At 36.4% G+C, this 11,436-nt stretch overlaps 1 protein-coding gene across 1 annotated transcript; it reads right to left on the reverse strand.

Annotated features, from left to right (window-relative positions):
* Nucleotides 1-493: 493 nt before the first annotated feature.
* On the reverse strand, nt 494-11,206 carry LYVE1 (lymphatic vessel endothelial hyaluronan receptor 1). Its single transcript, XM_057418229.1, has 6 exons — nt 10,656-11,206; nt 6,294-6,453; nt 6,049-6,188; nt 3,283-3,582; nt 2,410-2,488; nt 494-1,679 (listed from the first exon to the last, which is right to left on the reverse strand). The coding sequence occupies exons 1-6, from the start codon at nt 10,735-10,737 to the stop codon at nt 1,496-1,498; spliced, it is 945 nt and encodes a 314-aa protein (XP_057274212.1). The 5' UTR covers nt 10,738-11,206; the 3' UTR covers nt 494-1,495.
* Between the last annotated feature and the right edge of the window lie 230 nt (nt 11,207-11,436).

Raw genomic sequence — 11,436 nt, forward strand, 5'->3', positions numbered from 1 at the left:
TCCTGGTGGCCTTATTCCTGCTGTCTACTTTCACTGCCCATAAGGCACACAGCACTTTCATTCAGGTTGCCGAGAGAGATACATGACATTACTGCAGTATTTTGCAAGGAGAGGCATTACTTAACTGTGTGGGAAGGCTATATCTAGTGCTTTCCTCTGTCGCACATTGTCCTGCTGAAATTCTGTTGATGGACATCTGAAATTAGCATCTCTTAGACCTGTACTGACTCAGTCCTTCTGTAGTGTTATGGCTTTAATGGCAGGGGTAGACTGTGTATCAACACAGGCCAGAGTCTTGGAGCCATGAAATATTTCTGAGCTATCAAAAAAAGAAAAAAAAAGAAAAAAAGAAAGCTCTGCTATTAGCAATACAGTATAACTCACTATCTAGTAGCTAGTGGAATATATAACCACCGGCCAATTTCTAAATTTCTCTGAATAAAAAATAGTTCATAACCCAGTATCCTGCACTATAGAAAACACAATATAGGTGAGCAGTTCTATTACTATTTTATTTAAGACTATGTTTTTCAGGCTGCTGGATCTAAAAAGAAACTTTCTTTCCCATAATAACCTTCTTCACATACAGAAATAAATTATCCAAACCATTTATTAAAAAAAAAATGAAAAATTACTAGTATTGTTCTTTTATAACAACTAATTATTTCTGTAACATTAAGGTTATCTGAGCTCTTTTTATTGTGAGACAGTTTTAATAAGAATAAACTTTTCAGACAAATGTATCTACTGTACTTTATTTTTTTATGAAGTACTGTAAATGTCCCATACCACCAGAGATCTTTATTATGAAAGCCCCACTTAAATCTACATAAAAGATCTTAAATATAACTGTTGAGTTACAGTTAAGGTTCCCCCCCATCAAATATCTGATGCAGAAGAATGATACAGGTTTTAATAAATAAAACATTGAATTATGATGTGATGAAGATACCCAAGAAAGTTATACAGTGCTCTATAGACATTGGCATCTTTGTATCCTTCCTTGGGTATTTGCATGACAGTCGGTGGGTTGTTTGATATTTTTACTCACTTGTAAACAGACTTATTTCTTCTATTTGTAAACAGACTTTTTAAAAAAGATAAGCAGCTACTTAATGGAAATAAGATAATCAACATTAAGTTAGCAGAGATCTTCCAGCCAGACAAAAATAACGCTTTTCATTACATGTTGAACTGAATTCTGTGCAAATAGTTAACACACTGCATGTCACTAATATCACATTCCTAACTACTTCTTTATTAAAGATGAAAAATGAGCTGCATCATGGATATTTTATTTCAAGTAAATAATATTCCATATTCTTCTGCAACAGTATTTATAGATAAAGATGGAATTATAAAAAAAACCCTAGGTTTTCATATGTTAACATAGAGAAAATATTCATGAGTATTTACAATCACCCATGTTGAAAAGCACTGTGAAGTTCAGTGCACTTCGTTTTGTGTTTCTGTCAAGCAGTGTACATTCTTCCACTTAAACTTCTGCTTCTAGACATTGTACTGTGGCCTCAGGCTTGGTTTTAGACTCTTCTGTACTTTTACCATTCTTCGTTTCCTTCTCAGCAGCTTTGTCATTTGACTTAGCCTCTTTAAGAGCAGTTGTTTCAACTGTTTCTTTTTGCTGATTCTTGTTTGAAAATGGGAAGGTTTTCTTGTACCTTTGAGTAGAAAAAAAGGATAATAAAGCAGAAACACTTGCATAGTTTGATAGTATCACTCAAGAAATAAAGTGAAAAATACCTAGAATGAACTTCCTTTGCCATACTGAAGCAAAAGTCCCACAGAAAATAGTGGGATGCTAGATCATTGTGCTTTCTCAAGCAGCGTGCTTTTAAAGCAATATTTTTGTATTTTTTTAAAAAACAGACGATGTATATTCAGGATTCATGGTACGTAACAATAAAGCTATCTGCGCTGGGATGTGAGAAATGCACACAGCTTTCTGATACGATTTAGTGATGCACTGTGTTGAAAATCTTTCCACTTGATAAATGAGCTCTATTTTTTTTTACTGGACACAATCATAGTCCAAGAATAAAAACTTCTACCTCAAGTCGGACATAGAAAGAAACAAGAAGAAAACTGCATAAACAGACCTGTATACAAACAGATGGACACTTCAGTGTTACTATTTGGCACACTTGGAAATGTTTCACGCTAGGTATGATTTACTAATCAAAAATAGGCAATATTTGTCTTTGGTTCCTTTGCTAAGGCAGGGAATGGCAACAGCAACAATAAACTTTATCTGCATAACAGCAGGGTTTAAGATTTTGTTCTTTGTGCTAAACTGTTACTACCATTAATTCTCTGCTCTTTAGCTGTATATTTAAAATGTTTGCTGGTTGTACTCTAGGTTGTCAGTCCAAGAGAAAAAAAAGTACTTACTTTTTGATATAGCAGACTGCTAGAACAACTGAGATAATGAAGAAGATGACTGCCAGTACAAGAAGTGCAGTAGGGATACCTGGAGATAAAAGTGGGGTAAGTACAGAGTTTTTATATGTACTTAATTCTGACTTTCTAAAGGCTCATGAGCGCAAATCCAGATTCTTCTAAAAACAGTCTAGAGTAAGAAGTACATAAACATCAACTCAATAATAGAGGCATTAGGAATCTCACAAGGTTAGTTATACTACAGCTCATTTTCTTCAAAAGACTAAAACCAGGTATTTAGGTAATCCCTGACAGATATTTAGGTAATCCCTGACAGATGTTTGTCTAACCTGCTCATTGGAGGGTTTTTACAACTTGGCCAGAGAACACATTTTTGTGATTAACTGTCCTTACAGTTATAATGCTTTTTCTCATACATAGTCCATTTCTCAGTGGTTGTATATTAGAATTACTTATTCACAGCTCATATCTCAAGAACACCTCCATATCTGGAGAACAGCAGTTCTTAAAACTTTCTTGTCTTCTTCTGCTTTTTAAGAGCCTGCTGAGTTTTCCCTTAGTACTCTGAGCACATGGTGTTTGCTAATCCATTTCTCAGAAGTGTATTCATCCCAAATCCCATTAAGCAGAATAAGCTTCCACTATTTCATATTAAAAGATTAACAAAAAGTTTAAGATAAGATCTTACTTCTACTTTTAAATTATTTAAAGATCCTCTGTCTTACAAGCTTTGCTTTTGCAAAACCCTGACACTCATATTCTGTGGATGCTGGAGTAGCAAAAAAAATAACAGTAAACAGTTTTACTACTAACATCTATGTAAGTAGCCCTTCTAATTAAACAGTTACCATCAACAGCCTTTACCTCCAAAGACAACAGCATCGTTCTTAAAAGCAGCATGGGAAGTATAATTAGGAGAATCAATTGGTGAGTATTCCTCTGGCATTTTTGTAGTAGTCCCCTCGGTTGGCAATATAGTTTCAGTTATACATATTACACGAAATTTTATATTTTTCAGGGTTTGTTCTGACTCAGTCACATTGGGCACTGCTGTGATGTTCTCAGTCAAATCAGAGCCTGAAGATGCAGTTAAATCTGTTGGTGCGCTTGATGAAGGTAGAATGGTTGTAGTTGGATCTGGTATACATGAATTAATCTGAACATCTGCAGCAGGGAAAAGAAATATGTAGGAGTTGTGTTGGTTGTTAGTTTTGTACTTACTGTACACGTTTATTGAAAGTGTTCCTCAGTCATTCCCTTCTGAAAATTATTGTTTATTCACAAAAGCCTTACCCAAATCAGGCACACCTATTTCAAACATGTGGCTACAACCCAGATTACCTACCTTTTATAATTGCTCATATACTTAAATGCTTTTCTGAGCATTTGCAGTGTGCATTTTGTAAATGCATACCAAGAACAAGGTTTCTTATAACAGTACTTAGAATAGTAACGCATATAAAAACAACAGGATGACATCCCGCAGAGCAGGAGCCTTACCTACAGATCTAAGATTAAAAAATATTTCTATTGTATTACATGTATGTTCAAAGTATATGCATGCACTCTTGATACTTGGAAAACTACGATTTAATGGAAAGAAAAGTAGCCAATACAACTTCCAGGTAAACCAGGCACCAGCGTGCAATAAAAAAGTGACACAATTCTAATAGGGGCTATAAAGAAACAAACTTCAGGCACATTCTGAAATTCAGTCATTTAAATGATGCAGATGTTGTCTATGTAAAAATATGGGTGCAAGTGGACTTTTACATGTAAATTAAAAAGCTGAGTTCTGAATCAGGCTCATGTGAAAATGTGAAGTTTTCTATATTCTGTAAAGCTATAAAAATTTCACTGAAGTAACAAGCAGATTACAACATAAATAACAGGGAAATGATGTATGTACTCTTCTCCAAATGAATCCCCACGGGAAGCCTGATGACGCAGTTACATTCACAGGATAAATAGCTAAATGGCTTTTTACTTTTTCCACTATAGTTTTCCAGTGATTTTGGCATTTCTTTGGCATGAAGAAAAATTGACAGAAAAAGCTTCTGCCAAATATTTTTTGGTAAGAAATGCCTAGAACAGGCAACAGTTAGGCAAATAAGATAAAGTGCAGAATAAACCTGATGTTAAATATACATTATTTTCTAACCATTCAGCAAGCTTAACTTTCCTCACATACTGTGATAGTAAACAAAGCAAATAATTTGGAATTACTTGCTACCTCCTTAACATTAGCCAACCTACCCGACATTTCTGATGCAGAATGACACGTATTTAATACACTGAAACACCATATTGCATAGGAACAGAAAAAATAACAACAGGAGCAGCTTCTTTTAGAGGATGTTGCCATAGTACTAATTCACCTGTGCATTTATCAATAAAAGCTGTGGACTTTCTATAGAGAAAAACTAAGTTAGCCTAATCATGTAAGTTTTAACTTTACAGGTCAGGTGATAAGTCAGTATTTAACAGTGCTTTCTCTGCAGTGCTTTCTTGTCAGCAGTCACTTAATAAGCCAACTAATTATATTACCTACCTTCATTCACAAAAGGGGCCCAGGATCATGAAAAAAGTCACAGTGCGGGAGGCATGGCCTTTTCCCTAAAAGCTTTATCCTCAGTCTCATAAGCTCCAGTGTTCACAGTCACTAGACACTTAGATCTTTATATATTTGCATGAGTATATCTTGTGTATCTATCTTTCTCCTGCTCTTTCCAGCTCTTGTTCACATATCTTTCCTGAAAAATTTCAGGATTTTGTACATAATGTCTTGCTCTTGTCATCTAGAAGTCATTGACAAGGTCTAGGGACTGATAAGAAATAATTGACTGAACCTTTGTATATGGTCTAATTACTGGGATAGTTGTTACGTAATAACCATAGATATGGTACACCAGCAGGAACACAATGCCGCTAGTTAAATACTACTTTTCAGTTAATACTACACAAGTCATTAAGCAAAATACTGATCTGTTGTGCTGAGAAGATCTCACTTGTATCAAAGCCCAAGTTCCATTGTTGTGTCTTCAATCAGGGAATAGACAGTCAAGAATGAGGGGGAAGGACGGGTCTTTTCACACATGGGATGATGCTTATTAAAGGAAGCTGTTTGACTTTACCGACAATAGATTGGAAATCTAGTTCTGTGGTCTCTTGGCTGTTCTACCTTATATTTTAATTTAGTTTAATGGATAAATTTCCTTTAATCATAAAACAGTCAGTTTTTCCTGAAGTACCCCACTCTTGGTCTTTTTGCAAGAAAACACACACCACACACAGACACCCTGGATAAAGATTTGATTTACTGTCCTTCAAATACATGTGTGTAAATAATCAAAACTTACTGAGAGCATTGTCTTGACATTACAGAATGATAAAAGCAACTCTTCTTCAGGAGCTTTCATGGCAGCACCGTATTATTAATTGGGATTAACTGAAGTGACTGTTTTGTATTTCTTTAAAGCTACGGAGCTAAGTACAGCTTGGCAACATTTAAGACTGGGGGGGGAAGTGCCAACAGATTGTAGGAACTCGTTATGATTTTTTCATACAGATACTAAAAAATAATGAAACCCAGACCAAAACACAAAAAATGTAGTTGTCATGCTCACATACCTGAGGAGTTGAAGCAGTAAACCATAAATGTTTTGAAGGGTTCAGCATACCATCGCACTAGTCCAACATTGCCCTTGCCACATTTCTTGTTGGATGTTATTCGAGGAATGACAACCAATCCATCTTTCACCCATCCATAGCTACAATGAAAATACCAGTCCTTTAAATATTAGATTTATCTCCAGCCTCAGATGTGTGTAAAGGTGTTCACTAAAGGTAACAAGACACTAACAAATGTCATATACCTGCATGTTTCAAAGCCATGTTTCAGAGCATTTTCAACCTGATCTCTACTTGCCAATTGTAGATTCAGTTGATTACATGCATTACTTGCTTCTGAGAAATTCACTTTTTCCTCAAGATAAATTCCTACACCTCTGATCCTGCAAGGTGAAAGAATGGAACCTGTAATTTAGACATAAATATTCAAGGTTAGTATCTGAATATTAACATTTATTCCTCCTGAAGAATTTAAGATCATGATAAACTGAATTGAACACTGTTAAAAGTTTCTAGCTTGAGGATAGTAGAAAACAAATTTCTAGCAAAAGAAGACATACCTTAGAACATATTAACACAATAATCTAGAGTTTAAAGAGGTTTGGCAGTCATTAGACTAAAGGCATAAACAGTTGGCATTTGAGTCATTACCTGGTGTCGGTTTCTTACTAAAGGCACTCTTATTTGTCACACATATACATGCAAAATGGAAGGAGTAATCATACCATACAAGGGTTTTTTTTTGCTTTTTTTTCCTTTTTTAATTAAAATGATGACACTAACAGTTGCACTGCAGCGTTGATTCTCAGTACACCACTCCTACCAGTATGAGTTCTGTCAAAGATATTATATGTGATTTTTCATGTAATTAACGTGCCAATAAGAAAATACACCTATAAAGATTTATTTGTTATGTTCCTTATGGCTCCTAAACTTTTTTTTTTTCTTCCTAGCTAGCATGATGCTTCCACCCTGCAGTCACTGTAAAGTGTTTAATTTACTGAAAGCTTGGCAGGCAGCAGGAAAATAGGGGGCAGGCTAAGTGAATTTATGACCGTTTTCCCCATTTTTCCTCCATAGGCAGTTCATCCAGCTTTTTTAGATAGCCACAGCTGGCACACTGTTCCTGACATGTGCACCAGGAAATGCAGACCTTAGATCTGATTACACCTGCTCTCTACTTTCTTAGTCTGTGCTAAGGACATAGGATAGAATTCAGGATTGGACACACCAAGGAGAAAGGATATTATTCTTTTGCCTCCAGATTTCACCAGAAGCATATACTGGAAACAGACATTTATTTTTTTTTTTAGTTACATACAGTAATTGTCACATTATACAAAACATTTCAACATTTAATTGCAAACATTTTAGATAGCCAACAGTCACAGACGTTACTTCCTTGCTCAATATGCTTTTCAGACTGTGTGCACACTTATGTACACTAATGAATAATTCATAAAAATCTATGCATCACAATACAGGCAATCCACAATCCCTCAAGGCGGGATGAAGCGATGCCTGCAGATTCACCACATGACTTCTTAGCAACAGAGGTTAAATTGAATTTTATGAATTAAAAGATGAACTAGCAGCCAAGCCACTCCCATGATGAGAAGGGGATGGAAAGATGACTAAGCTTGTGTGGAGTGCTCCAAGTAAGACAAGCATTTCACTCCTGCTCCCATGGAGTGTGGTAGGATTGGAAATGGTTTCTGGTGAGAGATGCATCTCTACTGTCCTTACACTCAGTTTGATTGGAGTTAAATTTTTGGAAGAGCAATCATTGAATTGTTAGGTGGATTTATTTCAGCAGTGATGAAGGCTGTGGCCTCCCATTAACACTTCCGGGCAATGTGTAGGTCATCACATGGCAGATGAGCCACTGAACACTTGAACGCCCCCATAGCCAAATCATGGCTGCATCCAGCCCCAACTTGAACATAAGACAAGCCCAAACATCCTGCATAAGGATGCAGAGAAGCCACATTGCACAATGAAGATGGGTCTTTAGGTATCAGGGAGCTCAAGTCTACCCAGATAGTCCCAGTGTGAATCGTCCTTACACTATCAGATTTCTTCCTTTCAGTTTGCCTGTCTTTGTGAATGTTCTCCTGCAACTCTTCATTATGGCCAAAGTAGTCTTGTGCAGTGAGGTCAAACACTGGATCAGCCTTCATAAAGAGATGGTTAGTGTGCCAGGCCTGTCAGTGCTTAAGAGGCTTTTTGGACAATGCCCTTAACATGCTCTAACTTGTTCAGCCATCAATTGGTCAAGCAGGTGGACTAGATGATCATGGTAGATCACTTCCAGCTGAAATAGTCTATTCTATTCTAGGTGTTCCAGTGTTTTCTTGATTCCTTCTTGCTAACAGTCAACTCTCCCAGTCCTCATGAGAATAATTTCTGTTTTCTTGAATAATTTCCTGTCTTAGCTGCTGGGGCACATCCCACAATTTCTCTTTCTTAGTTTCCAAGACCCCACTCCTCCTGTAGGGTTTATGCTTAATTACTCCTTTTCATGCTCAAACTTCCTTCTTATCACTTAGTTATTTTCCTACCTTCAGATTTGACTCAATATAGCTATTAAAAAATGTAATGTTGAGAAAGGAAGTTTCTCAATGACCAACTTTACAAATTTCAAATAAAGCTGAGCAGCTGAGTGAATGGAATTTCCTGAAACCTAAGAAAGTTCCCTAGATACTTGTAAACTGTTGCAGCGTTTAGTCAAACATATACAAATATTTTTACAAGATAATTGCATGATACATAATAACTGCATTATTACATAGCATAATATAAAACTTTAGTACCATAAAATTAAATCTTAAGAGATTAAGAAAAGAGACTGTATAGGAAATGGACCAAAACTGACCTTGACCTTTGCTAAGCCTTTTTAAAACAAAACAGTGAAATAAATGTCTTGTAAAAGTTAACCAATTTCAATCTAAATTCTAGGTGGGTTTACAATGTGAAAAAAAAGTCCAGAAAGAGAACAACAGCCTCTTCAAGTCTTTATATTTCTTCTTAAATCACACCTGAACTCTGTTATATGAGATTGTATGAGAGACAGACTAATCCTTGAGAAGCATATTATCCTTTTTGGTCCACAGACTGAACACAGATATATTTTAAGCTTTGCTCCTTTTAATTAACCTAGAAATAACAGGACATTCTCGTCAGTATTTTGATCTTGTGTGAAAAATAAGCTTTACTGAGGAAGGTGGAAAGAATCTCACAAGATGACAAAGTTGTCATAGGACAGGAAGAAAGGTAATTTTTGTAAGCTCTGGGTATTGGCTCTGTTGTGCATTATTTCTCTTCTTGCTTTTTTGGGGGAAGCTGTTGTTTCTGTCACTTTTGTCTTGCACCAGGCCTTCACTCTCCTTTGTTAGAGGCTTTCCTTTCGCTGCTGATGTCAGGGAGCAGCAAGAATGAGGCTGTCCCACAAGGAAAGAGGAGTCAGGAGCTGAAGGTGACCACAGCACAGTGCACACATCACTGACCACGGCATAGTCCCATAGTACCTGAACAGTGGTGACAGTGGCAGGTTTCACTGGCAGCCCCAGAGAGAGCAAGACAATGAATCAAATACAGAGATCATCCAGAAGGTCCATCCTGGAGATAAGACTAGAAGCAATAAGACTCGACCATCTAATTCTCTCAGTCCAGGTTTCCTTCAGAAGCCTTTTAGCAGATCAGAAAATAAATTGTCTGCAACAATGGTGTATGCCCTTTTACACTGGTAGAACAAGCATTTACTCCTTGTAAATTACAGTGAAGTATCTGGAAACATCTGATGTACACTGAGTTATCTGAAGATACCCTAGTAGCCTCTGCAGTTAGAATAGATTGTATTAATTATGAAGTCTGAAGGAGAAGACATTCAAATTTTACTAACATATAGAAGAAAGGAGTATTATATGGCCCTGATTGGAAAAAAAAAAAAAAAGGTTTATATAATAATGTTTGAGGGTTGTCTAAGAACTGTGTGATAAAGTTGATGTTGGCTATTCCCTATGTTTTCAAACAGATAGTTTAGACAACATAGGAACTTTTGTACTGTATTAACCAGAGACAGGCGTGACTGGTCTGGAGATGAACAGCAAGATCCCTGCCACATGTTTCCTTTAATCTTGCAAGTCAAGACAGTATCAGGATGTTGCTAAATTGGAGAAAAGCGCTTTGCTTTAAAGATGGCATTTTGGCAGAGACACACACAATTAGTTTCATGCATGTTTTGCTCTTTGAGGATTGTACAAAACTGTTTGCTCTTGTATTTTAAGTAATACAAAATAAAATCACATTTCAGTAGATCAGAACTTAATCCTCAATGCAATACCAAATCTTTAAAACAAGCAGTTCTGTAGCATTTATCCCATAATGCTACACCATTTAGACTGTAATTAAATCAGACTAACAATGAAAGTTCCCCTATATGCTAGAGTAGTTTTCATTGCACTGTATTCTCAAAACCCTGTGGTTTCCTATGCCAGAAACAAGTTTACACACACTCTTTCCCCACCATTTTTGTCTGCAAACCTAGTTACTTTTTTCCAAGTACTTTACTGTTCAACTAGGAGACTGAAAAGTGGAACTTTACATACCTGTTATAAAGTAATTTTGTGCCATGAATGTTGTAACCCAGACGAAAAATACTGCAGAGGTAACTCCAAAATAAGTTGCCATTGTCACCAACTCAAAAAATTAAGAAATTCAAGGTGATTTGTCTCATCTGCTAAGAAAAGCTAAGGTATTGATGCTGTCAGATCACTTTTGAGATGACTTTAGCTGTCACCGCACGCTTTGTGAAAAGAATGTCAGAGCAAATGTGTTGACCATCCCACTCAAAGGTGAGGTCACTTAGTGGAAATCCCTAATCACCCTTTACACTTTCTTTCATGTAGGGCTTGCTGGAAAATTTAACTACTGCTGACTCAGAAAACACAGCTGAGGAAGGGAGATAAGACTGTTAGACTGCTAAGTCAGTAAACACTTCGAAAGAACTTTTTTTTTTTGCTATTTTTTCCTGTTTTACTGAGTAACAGCTCATTACTCATGTTGTCTATTCATCTGGTAAATAAAACAAATTCCCTATTGTATCACAGCATGCCAGGCACGAGTTTTCTTTTGGAATTGAAACGGCAACCGTTCCCCATATCCTACACGTCTTGATGCATTCCTTTACATTAGACTTCCAATGCAAAAATAGGTACCGTAACACAGAGATAATATGATATCTAGTATTTAACAGATTTGGAGATACACTACCATAAATGGGGTTCCTGCTGCCTTTTGTGAAGTTGAAACAAATAGGGATTCCAATAGCCTCATGCAAAATACAGATGATCCTTATAGCTGTGATGGAAAACCTTCAGGAAGTCTTAG

Source organism: Pezoporus wallicus, unplaced genomic scaffold (assembly GCF_028554395.1).
Source record: "Pezoporus wallicus isolate ANWC-B61680 ecotype Strahan unplaced genomic scaffold, APGP_CSIRO_Pwel_v1 contig_2025, whole genome shotgun sequence".
Classification (NCBI taxonomy): domain Eukaryota; kingdom Metazoa; phylum Chordata; class Aves; order Psittaciformes; family Psittacidae; genus Pezoporus; species Pezoporus wallicus.